The 20,067-nt window shown below is 39.6% G+C and overlaps 2 protein-coding genes across 2 annotated transcripts; one reads left to right on the top strand and one right to left on the bottom strand.

Moving 5' to 3' along the window:
- Window positions 1–1,232: 1,232 nt before the first annotated feature.
- Window positions 1,233–4,637, top strand: LOC103456521 (beta-1,4-galactosyltransferase 1-like). The gene is made up of 2 exons (XM_008396120.2): window positions 1,233–2,516; window positions 3,445–4,637. The coding sequence occupies exons 1-2, from the start codon at window positions 2,139–2,141 to the stop codon at window positions 4,111–4,113; spliced, it is 1,047 nt and encodes a 348-aa protein (XP_008394342.1). The 5' UTR covers window positions 1,233–2,138; the 3' UTR covers window positions 4,114–4,637.
- A 10,951-nt stretch (window positions 4,638–15,588) lies between these two features.
- amer2 (APC membrane recruitment protein 2) lies at window positions 15,589–20,067 on the bottom strand. The gene has a single exon (XM_008396119.3). The coding sequence runs from the start codon at window positions 19,749–19,751 to the stop codon at window positions 17,664–17,666; it is 2,088 nt and encodes a 695-aa protein (XP_008394341.1). The 5' UTR covers window positions 19,752–20,067; the 3' UTR covers window positions 15,589–17,663.

Genomic DNA, 20,067 nt, shown 5'->3' with positions numbered 1-20,067 from the left:
AATACCTAATACTGTCCCTTTAAATCTCTGGAAGGAACTTAGTAGTATATGATTGCCAGATCACAACTGTGAAACCGGAATATGAATGGAATCTTCCAAGGTTTATGAAGATGTTTACTTTTCATAATCAAAAGTTGTTTTATTTTTGTTTGAAGCTGTGGGGACGGCAGATTAAAATTAGTGTACATGACAAGATTAAGCACTGTGAATGAAAGTTGAAATTATTTAGTGAATTAGTCTATTTTGTGATTCCATATCTGACTCTTTTGGAGATAACATGACATTTGATGATAATAATAATAATAATACATTTTATTTTAAAGAGCTTTTATAAGTACTCAAAAGACTTTTTACAGGAGTACAACAATGTGAAATCAAACAATGTAACACTACATGTAAAGACAATCAAAAAGGGCAGATTTAAACAACAAAAGCAATTTTAAACAGGTGTGTTTTGAGTTCTTTCTTGAAAGTGGGGAGATCAGAGCACATACAGAGCAACTGGGGCACTAAGTTCCAGAAGGTGGCTGCAGAATAGCCTTTCTCAGGTGTCAGAGCCGATAACTCCCAAATAAAAGGATAACTTTTGTTTGATAGTTAACAGTAGAGGATACAAAATCACCAATGTAGCTGAAAGCACATATAAGATCAGGAATTTAAACTTTTTGAAACTTTCATAAAATAATTAACAAATGCATAATCAGACACATAAGCACATGAGCTTTCTTTGTTTCCGTATTGTTTCTGCTAACCACAAAAAAGGTGTCTCGTATTGCGGAAATAGAAACGCTGCAATTTCCCACAAGCTACTTGGCAAAGTTTCTCTGCTGATCTTGTTTCTACATGTCTTGTCACATGTTCTGCAGCTGAACAGCCACCGTTATAGTACTCACATATCAAAATTCAGGGTTAGTTCACATGTTTTTCAAGCCTTGTTGACATTGGAACTCTCTTGCAGGATGCTAAATTTAATTCTGCCTGTTTTACATTGCAAAACAATATTGTTTGATAAGCTGACCTTTGTTTTTTTTGTTATTTAGTTTTTTGCAAATGAATACCTGAGGAGATATATTTGCATAACTCTGTAAGCAAGAATCTTTGGGATTAAACCTGAGGTTCTTTTGGGTGAGGAAACGTTTGAAACCTTGTCGCACTTCTTTTTCTCTACAAAAAAGTATTGTTTTTTACTGGTTGTTTGTATGCTGTGACAACACCCTGTTGTCTTTTTTTTTCCGCCTGGGCCCAGTGTTCAGATTGTGTTTGACGGCACTCCCCTAACCGATTCTGTGATTGGCCAGCCTTCTGGTAAAAGGGAAGTCTGCAGTGCTGGTTACTTATCAGTGACATTCCAGTTCCGAAAGTTGCTCTAAGAGGAAATACACTCATTTCTGTTCTATTGAGTGCGAGCCAGTCCTTCGCTGTGGTGTTGCCTTTTTGAGACAGAGCAAAGACGTAAACAGACTGGATTTACATGGACAGCTCCGCGCCACAGGTAGCAGAACAGACATTAATTCATCAAGTTGAAGATGTCTGGCAGATTTTTTTTCTATGAAAGCTTCCTGACAGCGTTTCGAGTTTGGCCTGTTGAGGACTCGGCACCATCAAATACATGCCAGTAGAGGGCACAATCTGACAAAATATTGTTTAATTAAGGTTTGTCTTGGCATTATTATTGCTCCTGCATTGAGTTAGTTTTTTTTTTATTTTATTTTTTATTTTATTCCTAGTGAAATTGTCTTAGTAAGTCAAGCAAATATTCCCTTAGGACTTACTATTCCTGATTAAATTTTTTGTTGAAAAAAACACTTGAAAGGAGTGAACACTGTACTTGTTTTATATACAATTAAATTTGTGATAATTATCACAAAACTGAACTGCTATTTAAATTTGAACTCATAAAAATGGTTTTGACCATTTTAAATTTGAAATCTTAAATCTTAATGATTATTACACACGGGCATGTAGCCAAACCTGATCTGCTGCGTTAAACAAGGAAGTTGATGACAGAAAAAAAAAAAAACAGATCTGGTTACTCGTGTTTTTAGGTGAGGTTTGACTTGCAAAGGGAGAACTACAGGAAGCAGAGCTGTGAAAGGTCACTTCTACATGCAAGCGCAGAACATCGGGGATTTTAAAAAATGCTGAAACAACTCTTGGCCTGCTTGTCACTTTTTGCCTTCCTTAGCCTTCTCTTTTACTCTGTAGTGTTATACTACAATCAGAATGTTTATTATGGTTTTGCTGCTGTTCAACGCCTTGTTGCAAATGGAAACCAGACATTCTCCTGGAAGTTACTAGATAATTTAAAGGTGGCTGAGGTCAGTCATGAAACCACAAGGATGCCAATCACCTCAAAAAAGACTTTGGAGCCGTGTCCCGAATCGCCACCAAAACTTGTGGGGCCTCTGAACGTGGAGTTCAATACACAACGGACGTTAGAGAGCGTGAAAGCGGAGGCAAGTCCTCTTCAGATGGGAGGACGGTACAAGCCATCTGACTGTATCTCCCAACACAAGGTAGGAAAAAACCTATAACTCTTCAATTAAAAGCAAATAGCAAAATTGATATGACGATGTTTTATGTCACAAAACATAAGCTTTTTATTCATGAAGGACTGAATTAATTCAGAATGTTAAAAAAACAACCTATTCCCATGTTTAGGCAAATCATTTCTGAAAAATGATACAAAATGTTACACAAAATAGACAACAGTGAAAATTCTACTGATATGTATTAGTCAAAAATCTGATCCTATTTCTCTGCTATGTCCTTTGTTTAGGGAGTTTGATAGGTTATTCAGTATCTATAACTGTACAAGTTCTACATGTTTGTTTGGTGTATTGAGTTTCTGTACTTTCAACTATTTTCCAATACACAGAGGCTTGTAAAAGTACTGCATAAAAGTACTGCAAATAAAAACATGAAAGACTGTTGTGGTAGCATGGTCAAATGTGGAAAAGGTTAGGTGTATGAACAGTTTAAGACTTTGTATTTGCAAGTAAAAGGTAAAGAAGATGAGAAGAAAAACTAGAAAAAAACAAGCTCTCTTTCATTGTTGAAGTTATTTTATGATTATTACAACACTCCACAAAATAGTGGAGAAATGAACTTCCTGCGGCTTAAGTAGAAGGCAACTCGGCTTCCTCCCTTGTTTCTTGAGCACACTTCTAAAAATAATGTCCTCCTACCATAGATTCTCATCTAAAAGGCCTATTCAGTTATGAACCCGGTGTCAAACCTGAAGTGCTAAACGGGAGTTGGAACCTTTTTTACTATCACTTTACGCCATATTTGTTAGACGTAACCCAACTCACATCGGAGAATCTTACCATTTGTTACCGTATTTCAATAGCAAGCAAGAAAATAAAAAAAATCTACATTTTGTCATGACAACCATGAGTGTATGTGTAAAGTAATTTCACGCATGATTTTTTTTTTTTTCAGGTGGCAATTATCATCCCATTCCGAAATCGACATGAGCACCTGGTGCATTGGCTTTATTACTTGCATCCTATCTTGATGCGACAGCAGCTGGACTACGGCGTGTACGTCATCAACCAGGACGGGGAAGGAATCTTCAACCGAGCTAAACTGATGAATGTCGGATTTGTAGAAGTACAGAAGGAATACGATTACGACTGCTTCGTCTTCTCTGACGTTGACCTGGTGCCTCTCGATGACCGTAACATCTACAGATGCTATGACAATCCCAGACATTTGGCTGTGGCCATGGACAAGTTCAACTTTCATCTACCCTACAATACCTACTTTGGCGGGGTCTCCTCGCTGTCGAAGCAGCAGTTCTCTAAAATAAATGGCTGTCCAAACACTTACTGGGGCTGGGGCGGCGAGGACGACGACATTTACAGGCGCATCACCTACCGTGGAATGTCCATTTCTCGACCAGACGGAGTGACTGGGAAGTACCGGATGATCAGGCATCAAAGAGACAAACACAATGAGCCTAATCCAAAGAATCCTGGAAAACTTAGTAGAACGAGGCAGACCATGGACAAGGATGGACTAAATTCCCTCAGCTACAGCGTCAAGGAGATCACAAAGGATTTATTGTTTACTTTTATTACTGTGGACATTCAAGCTCCAGCAAGTTGATGGATGTTGTAGAATATGGGTGAAAGACAGAGTGTGGTTTCAGGTTCACTGGTGATCTGTAAAACATGGCAAAACATTTATGAAGCTGGTGTGTGTGATGGCTGTGAATGGCTGGTAGCTTTGGTGAAGGGGTATTTATGAAAACCATCTCTGTATGAATGTCTCCAGATTAGCCATAAAGGGAGCGTGAAATTTGTGGCTGGAATTGTGAAAATTATAATAGCCTTCAGATTAAGCAGATTTTTAATTTTTTCTATTTTTTTCAATGTTAGGAATGGCATGACAAAAGAAGCCTAAACATTTGTCGTTTGTAGCTGTCTGACAAGTTTGTCAGTTCCATCAGTACCAAATAGCTTAGGTGCCTATGTGACGTACATAATTGACACATCTTTGAAACCAATGATGTCTGTTGTGTAGCTACATGCAGGTTGCAAAATTTAGTCTCTTTGTTTTTCCAATACATTCCTCATTTGCACTTAATTGTCTTAATTTACATCACAAATATAAATTCATATTTAATAAGAGCTCTCTCTGTGTTCTCATTTTGTAGTTTAATGATTGAGAATTAAATAAGGTTTTTTAATAGATCATTAATCCTTTGCGTGTAAGTTACAATTGCTGCGTAGAGCAAGTTGAATAAATCTCTTGAAATTCCCTTGGAATCTGTTACATGACCAGATGACTTGAATTAGAAATGTATATTACATGTTTTTAGCAGTACACCAGCAAGTAAAAAAAAAAAAAAAAAAGCTTGTGCGTGTCTCTTTTGACAGACAGGACTATTACCCTGCATGGAGGTCATTGTATAATTTTAAATAACTTTGGAATATTTTAAGTGAGATTCTTAACCCTGCCCTAAACCTGTCTTCACAATGAGCATTGACAAAAATATTTTTTTCCCAGGAGATAGCAAAAGCTAACGAAGTAGTCCAAATTAATACAGTGAATTAATCCACTTCATCAGCTGATCTGATGAACCAGCTGATTGTGTTTCTGCTGGAAAACATTCCAAACCACAAAACGTTTAAAGCACAAAATACCAAGCTGTTGCAGAACTGTAGCAGACAGACACTTGAAGCTGGCAATGTAGCAAGCTGTACTGTGCCACTCTAAAAATGTATCTAGTTTCCAACAAACTGGGGGACGTGAAATCTCTATAATAAAGATGGAAAGTCTGCATAACTTTACTGACCGTCATATCAAAAGCTCTAAGCTAGCCCTTTTATCATCTTGACTTTGTCAATCACTATTTAAATGAGTGAAATGTTCCTTTGACAGTGTTATAAGACACCAATTTTATGTGGTTTTATTCACATTGTTCAGCTGTTGCATTTACCAGTACTCTGTGCAACTGTGGTAACACCCATGAACTGTATTTGGATTGGATTTTTACATGCCAAAGCCAGCAGAACCAGCACACCAAGTTCCCAGGTGTGGAAACTTGGTTTTCCCACACCTGGAACACCTTGTCCTGGAACACACACAGGGAACACCTTCTCCCTTAAGACAAAGGGACTTAATTAAGTCCAGTAGAACCAGTCAATGGAATAATCCATCCATATGAAGGATCCAAAAGCAGGTCACTAATTACAAATGTTTGTTGTGTAGCTGTGTGCAGGTTACAAAATTAACCTGCACGTAGTTGCTTCCACACCTTGTAGACTTCATATAGTGCATCGCACTGGATTTTATGTCTTTCAAATGATAGCTGTGCTAATCTGCCACATAACTACCTGAAATGACCTCAGCAGAACATGATAATTAAGGTGGATAAATGTCAGCACTGATTTAAAAAAAATAAAAAACAATAATAAACTTAAATACAGCTTTACTAGTTCTATAAGCTCCTCATTGCTGGTTTGCCCCCAGCTTTGGCATCTGCTTAGGCATGAACAAAAATATGTGTTATGTGAAAGCGCAAGTCACATGCAAATTTCCCACCTGGCAGAGAGCATGTACATCTTGTATTTTTTTGCAAACACCATTGGTATTTTAGTAATGGGTTCCAGCACTGTTATTGTTTTCAGAGTTAGAAGCTAGTTGCATTTTCCCGGTTAAATTTACCTGTGTACCTTTTTGGGGCGGGGGGGGGGGGGAAATACTTTTAAGAGTAGTTTTAAGACACTGTACTTTTTATTTTTTATTTCTGAAATATTATTTTGAAGTATCACCACTCTTTCCTGAGTAAAATCTCTGTCCACCGCAAGTATCTTCAAGGAATGAAGAACATATTTTGACCAGAAACGTATGAGACACAGCCATACATCTACAGTTCCAGTTAAAGGGAGACCTATAACATCCACTGTAGTTACTATTTTAAGTTTGAAAACAATGACTTGGAAAGGTCTTCTCTCTGCCTAAATCTCTGTTATTTTGTACTTATTCGTTTTTGTTTGTTTGATTTTTGTTATTTTGAAGAATCTTGAATAATTTGAGTTACAACAGCATTTAATTTCCTTTTGGGATCAGTAGAGTGTTTTTCAATTGAACTGAAGTTTAATCTTCAAAGTGCCAGAATTTGTAAACAAATGTATTTATGCTTCTGTCCGTCTGATGACATCACTTTAAAATATTGAGTCAGGTGTTCTGGTCAGTTCATCCGTATTTGAGTAACCTGTTTAACCAAATACTTTTTACTCTTACTTGAGTAAATTCTCGGGACGGCTACTTTTTACATTTAGTTGAGCATAAATGTGTTAAAGTGGAGCTACTTCTACTTGATGTCGTGATTTGCGGTAGTAGAGTGGTGGACCCAGGTAGTAGAGAAAATGATGGTATAATGAAGAATAAAGCATTAAATCCAGGCAGCACAGAAGGCTTAGAGCTCAGACACTGGCAGCAACTGGTAACTCGGCTAGAAACAATGACATCAGACAAGGACTCGACCAGAAACAAGAGACACAGGTGGATTTAAATACGCAGAGGGTAATCGAGGGAACTAGCCACAGCTGGGATCAATCAAGGGTGGACAAACAACAGGAAACTCAACCGACACTGAAACTTAAATAAACACGCAGAAAACGCAAATCCTTCCACTTGATTACAATTTTGGATTTTCTACCCACTTGTGATCGTTGTGAAACAATAGGTTTGGTATGGCAGTGAGTAAATATTAACAAGCACTAAAGACAATTATTATCAAGTACCTTTCAGTTTCTGTTAATGATTTATGAATACCTGTCTATTCATAAATCTATGACACAACATCAGAGACCTTTCAGTCTTTCAGTTTCTGTTAATGTTTTATGAATACCTATCTATTCATAAATCAGTTCTTCTGCAAGAAGAGTGTTCAAGGATTCTTCTGCGAGAAGAAAAGTTAAGATATTAATAACTCTAATCATTGAACAGCATTTGTAACCTGGTCAGTACCAACTTATTTACATTGGTTTAATTATCTCCTGTCCTGTTTACCCCATGTATACCATATTTTTAAATGAGCAGAAATAGAAAACAAAAAATACTGACATTTTCCTGCTGGAGTTGAAGTTGAAATGTTTGCCCAACAGGACTGTCTTTATTGCAAGCACTTCTGAAATTTACAACTTTCTGTTGATTCCTTTTGATTCCAGCAGCTTCATGCTGCCAGGGCAAGCTGGATTTAGCTCAAACTCGTCATGTAAAAAAAATCTGCTAAAAGCGCTGGGATTGCTGAACCTCCTGATGGATGCAACTTTGTCTTGCAGAACAGATCGTACTGTTACTTTCTTTCTGTTGTGTGTGTGTGTGTTTTTTTATGTATATATATTTCTAAGTGAGGTTATACAAAATTATATTACTAGAATGTTATTAGAATGTAAAGAGATAAAGACATTCACTAACATTTAATTCCTCATTTGGGCTTCACCATCACAGTTTAGCAACTCTAAAAAACATTGATTTCATATTGCCCTTTTTTTCAATAAAACAAGTTCAACTTTAATCTGAGTTTTAACATCAAACATCTTTATATACAGGTGGAAATCCCAGGCATCAGAAACAAAGTATTTTTCAACAACTTCCTTTTACTCTGGTCACATTGGTCACATACAATTAGAAATATTTATATACCCAGGGTAAATAAGGAATAAAAAGTAAAAATCTAGGATCTTGTGACATGACTTTTTACAATAACTTATGCTGTGGCTCATCTGTTCAAGATGCAGATCTGACAGCATCATAACAAGACATTTGTTAAACATCTAGTTCCTAAGTTATTAAAGTATAAGTTGTTATTTTAGCTTTCATATTTTGACTTTTTTGGTCTCGGCACTCATCTTGTGATTCATAATCTAATTTTGTTTTCCTGCTCACAAACTGGAATTTAATACGATTTGAGACTTTCTGCTTTATTCTTTGAGCAACAGTTGAGTTTCTTACAATAAGGAAACACATGCTTGCTATATTCCTCACTCAGAGCCATGTGACTTTTTAATGACTCTTTCAAAAGACACTAAAATTATTGTTCAAAAGCTAAAAAAATCCCATCAGTGAGGTAATAACATAATCCAGATTCATATGTCCTGCAAAAGAAATCTATTTTCCCTGTTTATGTCTAGAGTATCAGTTGTGTTTGATCACTGAATCAAAAACATATTTGCTGTCAAGTTATCCATAAGAGGGAAGACTGATACAATAATGTGTTAAGAGGAATGCCTAGGACTGAGATGTTAAGTAAGAAAAAGAAATACTCACAGAAAGAGAAACAAAGTGGTGACAGACAGTGAAATCGATAAAATCTGATATGAACGCTAGAAGTCAAATTGGAGTTAAGAAAACGAAAACTGTATTGATCCTTCTTTTTTATCAGTCTAGTTTATTTTATGTTTATTTATTTATTTTTTTTGTTGGCTTTGTTTTTTGTTTTTTTCACTCTGAGTCTCAAGAGTGATTGTTTTACGTGTTTACACAGACAAAAGCAGGTGGATTTATTGTTAGCACATTTGAATGTGTGTGTCACCACGTGATTTGGAGTCAGTGGGTTTTTGTATGAGTGCTTTTCTGCACCGGCTCGACTCCTATTGCATTCTGTGTTAAGAACCCCACCCCCATTCCGTCACCCCCTTTTTCTTCCGCCCACCGTTCCCGTCCCCATCTTCCTATCCTCCTTCCTGCCCAGCCCCCTCTTCCCATTGGTTGACCTACTGGAGTTGCTATGGGAACGACTGCCAAGAGGCTGCCATGCAGAGTGTGGGGTGCTTCTTTCAAACGGTGCTCCATCATGCACTAACAGCCGCATATTTATTGAGGTCAGGAAACCCTACCTACCACAATTATATCAGTTTCAAAAGGCGTGACAATGACTATCACTTTTCTCGTGTGCTCACATGAAATCCACCTGCAACAAACTGGTTTATTTTTTCTGAAATTTAGCGCAAGTGTAATATCATTCAAAACTTTGTCTCATTGTATCTTCAGTTTTTGTATCATAAACAAAAACACGCCCTTACTGTCTCGAGTTAAGATGCAAGTCACATAAGCAGAAAAGGTTTTCAAATTTTTCTTCCAAACTTGACCTATAACCGCTGTTGCATATATTTTTGAGAACCACTGTGAATTAAATCCATTTGAACGTTCACACTATTTCATATTTTCATGTTTACATCCATTAGAAGCTACCGGTCTTCTCTGTTAGCTTTTCTGAGGATAGCTTTTCAGACGATTTTTGATGGAAAGCTGAGTGGAAGGAAAATGTACACAAGCAATTGGGTTTAATCACCGACTCATATTCAACTGATGAATATGAGTGAAATGTGCAAGACGTTGTTGTGGAAATTTTCCTTTAACAAAGGGTGAGGCAAAACTGTTTTGTTTTAGATCAGCCAGCCTCACGCCAAACCGCCAACCCACATATGAAGCTTTGGTTTGAGCTGCAACCTCAGGCAGGAGTCCAGCCGCAGGGTTTGGTAGAGAATGAGGAGGCTGGGCCAAACCCAGAGTATTTGTTAAATGCTTCTTCCATGCAGTGAAGGAAATCTTCAGCTGCTTCATCAGGGCGTTGCTTTATTGTCTGCAGGATGGTGTTATTAGTGAACTGTGGAAACTGTTTTTGTAGCACCTCTATGGACAGATTATAAGGGGCGTTGGGGTCAACGCTGGAACTCTCATTTCTGCATTCCACATTTCTGAGACGGACATCAGAGGCAGGGAGATATTCAGTCAGGCAGGAAAGATCACTGGGTTTGATTTTTGCAGCCATGCGTCATATTTCAGCACAGTGGGACGCATTTCATTGCACAGGGCCTTCAGTTCTATGGCAAACTTGACACCATCTTCCCTCGGTTCAGGAAGGAGGGAGGCTGCTGATGTGATGTCAGCACCAGTCCAGGGGCGTTGAATTAACATTGCTCCTGCTCTGGTGCCTGCCACTTCCATCATAGGGCAAATGTAAGTGGATGGAGTCGTCGTGCACCCTCAGCCGCCACGCCCCCTTCATGTGTTTTGGATCTGGTGTGGGCAGAGAGAGGGCCTACAAGGGGCATCCATGTTTCTGCTCTCTGCTGGGAGTGGACGTAGACTGCAGGGCGGTCTTGAATCGGGCTTATGATGAAGCTTTGCTGCTTCTCTCCAGGGGAGGAGGCAGTGTTGTCTTTCCAGGGTCTTGTGGGCCTGCTGGAGTGGCTCTCCGGACCGGGGGATGGGAGTCCAAATCCAGATCTGCCTGGAGAGCCTGGATCTTCACCTGGGAAGTAGAAAAAGGGGGTGAAGTATCCTTTTGTCTTAAAGAGAGAAAAGGGCACCCACATTGTCAGTGTGGAACACTACTGCCCTGCTCAAATCTTTTCCCCCTGCCAAACTCCTAAAAGTTGCCTTTCGCTGTCTGAAAGAGCTTCTTTCATCCACACAGCCATACATTTGCCATGTTTTTCTTTATCCTCTAGTGCTTTAATTTTTATTTTCTCTGCTTTTTTTTGTTTCTCTCCATTTTTCATCAAGTTGTGTTTGCATCTGTTTCAATTGATTTAAACCTAAGCTTCCCCCTTAAGGAAAGTCATTATTTTGTTTCATTTTGAACACATTAATTTCATTTGATTTATTTTTTTGTCGTTAGGTCAGAAATATAACAGCTAGGCCCAGGATCAAACCGCTCCGAACTTTTCTGTGAGGTTCCAGAACCCTTTTTTTTTTTTTTACAGTGAGATGTCTCTCACTCTTGAAAAACAGCTTCAAGGCTTTTCTTTCCTTGAAGGTGTAGCAATGCTAAAAACCACCCACTATCTTCCCTTGGATAGTTACTTTGTTTCTTTAGGCGAGAAAAAAGAATAAAAACGCCACTACCTTCCGATACTTTCTTTACTTTCTCTCTTGGAGGTGAAAAAAGATTAAAAATACCCACTATCTACCTTTTAGATAGTTACTTTCTTTACTTAAAAGTGAAAAAAAAGATTTAAAAATACCCACTATCTACCTTTTAGATAGTTAATTTTAGTTCACCAGCAGTCCCAGCCTGTCCCAGCAGATATGAAAAGAAAAAACAAAAACAAAAAAAACAACCAAATTGAAACAGTCCTCACCTGATAAAGCTATTAAGGTTCTTATGGATCCAGCCAGTCGGCAGTCGCAAGGACGAGACCTCGGACTCCCCTCGTCCAATTTTAGGTGAACTGAAGACAAACTCCTCAGGTTGGCCAATGCATTCGATCTCTCGTCGCCCTCTCCAACTCGCCAGATCCCATTCGCGACGCCAAACTGTTGTGGAAATTTTCCTTCAACAAAGAGTGAGGCAAAACTGCTTCAAGAACCAGAGAAAGAATGTATTCTTAATTGGTATTTATTCGAAGGCTTTGCAGCGTTCCAAGTCTCTGCTCACTGAACGCAGTAAGGAGAAAGAACCTCGAACAGAACACAGCTTACAGATTTATAGGGAGAGGTTTATTCCGATCGCATAGTTTGATAATCTACTTGGTTACAGAACAGATAACAGACAGCAAGCACACGTCTTCTTTCACCAGGAGCCATGAGAGATAAAACAACCCAATGACTTCACTGTAGTGTTAAGGCTAATGACTTAATTATATGCTAAGGCCAGAGAAACTCCTTCAGAAGTCTTTTTCATGAGCTCATGCATCACACAAGAATCATAGTGCTGCTATGCATAGATTCAGTTAATAATCATAGTAACCTTAACCCTTTCATGCATGAATTATGATCCTTTGTGTCAGGATTTTTTTCAAATTTTTTATTTATTTTTTCTTAAGGCGTGAAAAAAAGGTAGGAAAAAAATTTGTAAAAAAAAAATTACATTTTTTTTAGGTGATCAATTGTAATTTTCTCCAAATACAGTTATTTGAAAAATACATCAGTAGTATTGTTCTTTAGTCACAATATTTTTTTTACCTGCAAGAGTCGTCTGCAGTAGGAGCGGGGACCGGGTCGGTTGGCATGCTTTTTGTCTGTCGGCCATATTGGATTGAACAACTTCCAAGAAGATACTTGACTGGCATTTCTATATTAAAAATACTTTTCATTTGTCTTACGTAATATTGAAATTTTCTGAGAAGTAGAAAATTCTGTTTTCACTGATGAATTGGTTGACGGACATGAATTAATTTCATCAGGTGCACCGGAATTTATTGAAACGGTATAGAGATTTTAGCCGAGATAGTAAAGTGTACGAGAAATGAACCATTTAATTACTTTGAGCAACATTAAATTATACACATGAATATGTATAGGAGCACAGAGGCTCCTCACATGTTCTGTGTCCGTAAACGTGGCACAGTCTCCGTCAATAACAGAGTCGAAACTGAAACATAATACGCAGCTCTTCAAGTAACTTGTGTATCTCTTGGTTTCAGGCACTCCCAAGTACGGTCGACTGGTGCTGCAGCTTGATCGGGTTACCGCAACACACAAGTGTGGAGGTCAACTTTCATCCAGCACTAAAGAAAGCTGACTGCTCGCTTATTTTAATCCAACCACAGTGCTAGTGTTCACATAACTCAGTGAATTTCTTTCATATTCACGTTTAATGGAGCGGCACGACAATTTTAGTCGGGCGAGATGTTCAATGAAAGTTACAAAAGTTCCTGAAGCATCGTTGCAAAGTTCCATAGCTTTTGCTTTGCATCTCATCACGACGCCTTGTTCTACCTTTTGCTAATCTGAACACGAACCTTGCAGGTCAGCACAGCACTAAAATCTCTCTCTTGAACACTTTCATCGGGTTTATGCACTGATGGCAAACATTGAGAGCAAACGCTCTCATCCAGCAGATTAATGACAAGATCAGCCGACACATATGCGCATGCTCCGCCACTCGCCCTTCTCACTGTCAGCATCCCTGGCTTTGACGAAGTGGGCCGGTAGAAGTGAATGTCTTACGTAAGGCTTTTATATAAATCTCAGCGTGCAAAACAAGAGAGAGAGAGAAGGGGGAGCTGCTGCACCATTATAAAGAGGACTTGCACTGCACCAAATCCTTCTCCTCATGCATTTACACACCTCGTCAACTATATGTGCTTTTGTTATAGAGATACCCATATTCCCTGAAACAATGAGTTAATATATTCCATGAAGTTTAAGAACCCATGGAATCACATAGAAGTTGTAAATTTGCTTGCATCATCATGACCCTAAGTAGCCTTTTTCTAGTAGAGAGCAAGAGAGGGACAAATGCTTTAACAGTCGTTAAAAAATATCGATTGCCTAAGACCGTCGTGCAAAGCTGACCTATTTCTAAATGTGATGCAGCAGCTTTATAGCAAACCATTTTTTTCTCATCCTCTCTGTTCCTTAGAAAACAAGATAAAAGTTAAGTTACAGAAATATTTTATTTTTATTTTTTTTATTTTCTAACATCAAAATAAGCACAAAAATATCACATGTCCTAGGGAATTTGCCAGAAATTGATGTATGAAGAGCCAAGCACTGATCTATTAGTGCAAAAAGAGTTTAATTAATGAAAAACAGATGGTACAACAGCATGGCACTGTCCACAGAAAAAAAACAGCGACACAGTGGGAAAAACAACTTGCTGGGTTTTATTTTTATTGTTGAATTATTTTTGTCTTGCTGCAGCGCTCGCACGAAATCCCATATTTACGAAGAGAAGGAGAGAATGTTTCAGGCTGCAATAAATACTTGGAACTCAATTTGGCAGTGGTTTGGTTGCCTCAGGAGTCCGTGCATGTCAGATCAAAGCAATGAGTATCATACCACACAGGTTCGACTGAAACTCAGGCTCTGGCATGGGAAAACAGAATTAGATCAGCTAAGAAGGATAAATCATTTTTGGTAGTCCGTTCAAGTTCAGATCCCTGTCATCTACATTTGTTTGTTTTTAACACTGATATTATGTGTAAGATGTAGGGTCGTTTTTATGTTCATGTAAAACAGGGGTCACCAACTCCAGTCCTCAAGGACTACCATCCTGCAGCTTTTAGATGCTCCAAAATGTCTGAATTTCCTCACCAGCATTCATTCCTCTCTGCAATAGGCTGGAAATGAGCAGTTTATTTGATCCAGGTGTGTTTGAGCAGAGACACATCTAAAAGTTGCAGGACGGTAGCCCTCGAGGGCTGGAGTTGGTGACCCCTGATGTAAAATATGTCAGAGAACCTTTTTGGTAAAATAGATATTTTTGTTAAAAAATATCCCTATCCTCTGTTGCAAATCATCACTTTAGGGAAAGTGAGATTTAAAAATAGCATAAGGAATAAGACTAAATTAAAGTGGGAAAAAAAACACAACATGGGTGGGGAATCTGTGAACTAATTTGATTTGCTTGAGGTGGGAATTTTAGTCACCTGGATTTATCCTTAGCATAGTTAAATTAATCCAATTAATTTGATTTCATTAAATTCATTAATCCAATTTCATTAATCCAAAATCCATCTTTTTAACCCTCGCATGGTCTTAAAAGATGAGGTCATTTGGAACCCACAATGTTTATACCCAGTGCTCTTTTTGGGCTTTTGCAAGTTTTTTTTTTTGTGTGTCTGTGTTTTTGGGAACTGACGGTTTGACAGGACAATCCCCCACCTGCTTCTCCACTGTCCGGCCGTGACATCAGCTGCGCTCCTTTTGACCGCTGTGCTGTGACCACAGGACAGTTAATCCTTCCCAGGGCCAAAATGAAATAAATCATTAAATTATTATTTAACCCATTCATAATAAATAAATAAATATAGTATACAAATAAATAATTTAAGCCATAGTATATGAATTTACAAATGATTAAAGAAATTATTTGGCTAAGATTTTGCATAATTAAAATTATACATAATTATTTCTAAATTTTTCAGGGTTTTTTGTGTACTTGCTGAAATGCAGTGTGATAAGTGTGGCTTATCAAACAGACCTCAATTTCAGATTGTTTAACCTGTAATCAGTCCACTTAACACCAATGGAGTAAAACCATGTTGGTCCCCCGCACTCATTTTGATGGATACTGTTGTCAAGCAAAATCAATTAATGACTAGCTATTAATTATTTAATGTCATATATATTAAACTAAATAATTTATATCTTGAATTCAATATAAATTATTGACACTTTTCACAATGATTTAATGATTTATTTGTTGAATCGTGACACTTATGGACTACCATATGTTCCAAGATCTATTGCAAAAACCTTAAAAAAAAAAACGGGAAAAAAAAACCCAATAATAATAACAACAACGTTTGATTAGATTAGGTCCATATCAACAAAGTAAGTAATGGAAAACATTAAGGTACATATCAAACATATCAAAATGTCAGACATTAAAAAGGTGCTTTGCTACCAAACCTGTCAGTTTAATGTCGGTAATATTCTAACTTCAACCAGCATGACCCTCAATTATCAACACTGTACCTATGCTTTGAAAGTAAAAACAAAAAAAAAAAAAATTATGCTTTTAACATGTGTCTCTGAGTATCTGACAAATGCTTCAGAAAACCACAATCGACGCCCTCACTTATAAACACATGCTGCTCTGTGAAGCTAGACACACTTAGCAGTCGTTTGTCTTCCAGAGCGTTAGTAGGAAATAGGCAAATTTGGCTTTTGCCTTGCGCTCATCACCTTTAAATAAAGAGTATAGGATCTCTGATGATATTGAGCTACATTCAGATTTACAAACAGCTGCGGTGGATCCTAAAATCATATTATACAGCATCAGCAGAAGAGTTAGCAGGTGAAGAAAGAAAGGTCAACTCACTAGTTTGCTTTGCATTCTGTCTTAGCTCTTTAGAAATGGCTGGCATGTAGAAATAATACCTCCTTATCATTCCGTTACATCAAAACTTAAAAAAAAAAAAGAAAAAGCAGAAACAGAGGAAGTTGCTCTAAGACACTGATGCAATCACAGTTTGAGATCTGAGCCGTTTTTTTCACAGAGTAGTCTATAAAAAAGTATGAAAACATGAGAAAAAAATATTTACTTATAAAAAGTTGTTTTGTTTTTTTTCACGTGTCATTGAAGGATAAAGTTGACCAGTGTAAGCTACGAAGAGAATGACAAATGTAGTACAGTGTGCATGCCGAAAATCTTTTCATCTCTACATGATCTTCCCTGACTTTTGTGCCTCTGGTGCACTGCATGCAGAGAGCAACTGACAATATGAGCGTGCATGTTTTTTGTTTTTTTGTTTTATTCTGAATGTTGAATTGCTTAGCTTGCATTGGATGAGGATGCATTAGTGCAAAGGATCTCTCCTGTGTTATATTGCAAAGACTTTATAGGTTTACATTAGCAGTGAAATCAGTGTAAATCCCAGAGAAATTCAAATAACGTATGTCATTTAAGTTGTGTGGTAGAAGTGGGATCCACACAATGAAACATGCCAAAATTAACAAGCCCATAAAAGAGGACGTCTCCAAAAACAAAGCAGATATTATGTGGCTTTCTCCGGTGTAGCTTTTTTTGCTGCAAAGTAAGTAAGTTATAAAACTGCATCAGTTCTCTTTGTATTTGTATATCTAAAACATACAGGTTTGAAATCAGTGAGCGGTCCAGAGAAAACCGTTTTTAAAAAGTGAATGTCAGTAAAAAGCATATTGTTGAGTCTGTTCCAGAAGTTCACAGGAAAAAAACATCTAAGCTTTTCTGAGTTTGTTTTTTTCTTTAGCTTTGGCTCTAAAAATCACAAGATTAGGAGGTAATATATAACAAATTAGGCAGATTAAAAAAACAACAACACAATAACAGAAAACCTTGATTGGATTAGGTCCTATCAAACTGAATAGTGTCACATTGAATTCCATACAAAAATGTCAAAAATAAAAAGGTGCTCTGTTCTTTTCTCAAGGTAACTGTCAAATTCAACAGGTCAGTAGCTTTTTCCGAGAACTTGAAGAATGAATTGTCTCTGTGAAAAGGGATTGTCAATAGTCAGCCTCCAAAGTGCGAGTAAGGTCAGTAATGTATGAACCCAGCTTTTTTGAGCGTCTGTGTGTCAGAGCCACTGACACAGACAGTCCAGCTGGCCAAAGGGAATCTAGGGGAAATTCTAAGATCTGAAATGGAATTTTTAAGCTGATGATTCTACAGCTCAACATTTTCTTGAACACACAAAACGTTTGGCTCTGAACAACCAGTCCTGTAGTATCTTAGAAGGCGAAGCTTAAATGTTTGTCAAAAAGATCTACTTCTTGGATGCAGCTCCTCCGCTTGTGCTGGTGGCAGGTTTGCTTCCAGATCGGCGAACTGGCACCTTTGACACAGGGATTCTGGTGCGGGCTGGTTGGGGTGCATGGGTCTTTGGCGGAGGGGTCTCTGCCTCCAGTACAGAGGACAGAGCAGACTGGCTTACAGAGTGGGGAGGCGAGGTCTGTCTGGTACTTACTGGGATCTTGGAGTCTCGGGGAAGGCTGGCGCTGCCTTTCAGTGATTGAAAGGAAGAGGAAGAGGAGGTTGAAAGGGGACTTTTTTGGGAGGTGGGACTCATTTTGAATTCTGCAGATGGAGAGGGGGTACTGTTTACATCATTGTCTCCCCTCTGATCTTCTCCTTCCTCTTCAGGATCATTGTACAAGTCATAAAGGTGGTCTCCCGAGCAGCTATCGCGCGATAGGGCAATCTTCTGGTTACGCTGCAACCCACTCTCATCAGGAGTTGCTGTAGGTGTTGCTGAGGGAGTATCCCAGTAACCTTCGTCACTGAGAAGTTCTTTTTCACCAGGTGATGCAGGATGGCGGCCGTGTGCGTGAGGCAGAGGGGGTTTACCTGCCCGGCTACCTGCTCCACCAACCACTGGAATCTTGCTGAGGCCCAGCGCCTTCACCTGAGGAGCTTTTCTCTCTGCGCTTCTTTGAGCTGAGGGACGAAGTGCACCGGGGGAGTTGCTGCGAGGGGGATAAGTGGAAGTAAGGGTACTGGAAGAAGGCTGGTACTGTCGGGGCAACGCAGGGGAGCTTTCTCCTGCAGAAGGCAACATGTGCCAAAGCCCCTGCATGTCCGCATCGTCCACTCCTTCTGGACTTGCCATTTCTTCCCCTCCTCCCATGTAGGCCACTACACCACTTCCAGCAGAATGCTGCTGTGGTGGAGGAGGCACTCGGGTCCGAGCGGGGAGACAGACAGGAGCCGAACTCTGGGGAACGGAGAACATTGGCTGGGTAATCTGTGAGGGAATTGGAGGTTTGGTTGGGGAAGCATGAGTTGTTGCACTAGTTAAACCAACAGCTCTCCCAACATTTGTGCTCAGACTTCCTCCTCCACCTCCACTGCTACTACTACTCGTTCCACTGCCACCATTACCCCCTGGTCCTTCCTCATCTGCATCAGCAATAATATCACCGCAGCCGGTCAGTGAGTCAAAGCTCTTCAGAGATGTGACATCAGTGAAAAGGATGGAACAGAGTCGATCTACAGAGGGCTCTGAGGGTTGGTCACCTATGCTGCAGCGGTCCAAAGGGGGTGTAGTAAGGGAGGGGGTGAGGCTAGATATTGAGGCTTTGGCTTTTTGAATAGATGGGCGCAGTGGTGAGTCGGTGGGTGTGTAAGGAAAAGGAGAGTCTGGCTCACCAGATGGTCCTGGCATGGCAACACAGTGTGTGGGTGTCATGGTAACACTAGTGGTGGGAGTGTCCGATGCTTGTAGGTTAGATCCTGTCTCTGCACTTGCACAGTCCTCCTGGTGATGATGTGGAGGCGGCTCAAGGGTAAGAGTAATGTCCTTCGGGGTCTCAGATTCTGTAGCATGTGTGTCCCTTGCTTTCTTACCTTCCACCTCTTCTGCCTCGGCCTCGTTTGTTTTCTCTTTACGTCTCCATCGCATGCTGCTGAAAAAGCCCTTCAGGCCCCTCCCTCTTCTCACAATTCCTGTCCCACCATTTTCACTTGTCCTAAAACTCCCACGTCGGAGAAAGGAAAAGAAACTCAACGATTTGCTGAGCGACCTTACTGGCCCTGCCTCCAGGCTAGTAAGGCCCTCCCCTCTCGGACCCACAGCATCGTTGTTGGAGCCTGTTAGCCCGTCATGTGTTTTGCTCCTCACAAGCTCCGCTGATGCCGCCGAGCTGTTTCCATTCAAAGAATTCCCGTTGTCAGAATTCCCGTTGTTCCCACCGTTTGCAGCAGCTTTGTTCCTGAAGGAGAAGAAGCTGGCCATTCCAGAGCCAGTGCGTCGTTTCCCAAAGAGTTTAAAGGCAGCTTTGTTGATCTTCCCTGCAGGCTGTGTGTCACACTGTGGAGCCACAGGAGGCTCCACACAATCCGACTGCACCTCCATTATCCAACACTCCGTTGCTTCCACAGGGTTGCTTCCTTCTAGTTTCTCTGGCTGCCTTTATGTCCTTTCCCCTTCTGACACACACTTGCACTCTCTCTCTTTTACCCTCCACCCTACTTTCTGGTGGTCCCTCACTCCCACTCTGCCTTGCTTTAACGCCTGCCTGCTGGTTTTCTCTGCCTCCCTCCCTCCCTCTCTCTCACTCCTGTCTCTCTTTCTTTCTCTCTCTCCTAGGCAGGCACACACATGCATGGAGGGTGCTACTCCTCGATGTAGCCATAGCAACAGGGTGGGCTAAGAGGCTTTCGTCAGCTTT

The sequence above is a fragment of the Poecilia reticulata genome, chromosome 20 (genome assembly GCF_904066995.2).
Source record: "Poecilia reticulata chromosome 20, P_reticulata-male-v2, whole genome shotgun sequence".
In the NCBI taxonomy this organism is placed as follows: domain Eukaryota; kingdom Metazoa; phylum Chordata; class Actinopteri; order Cyprinodontiformes; family Poeciliidae; genus Poecilia; species Poecilia reticulata.
The sequence above is the reverse complement of the archived record's forward strand: the minus strand, read 5'-3'. Positions and strand labels throughout refer to the sequence as shown.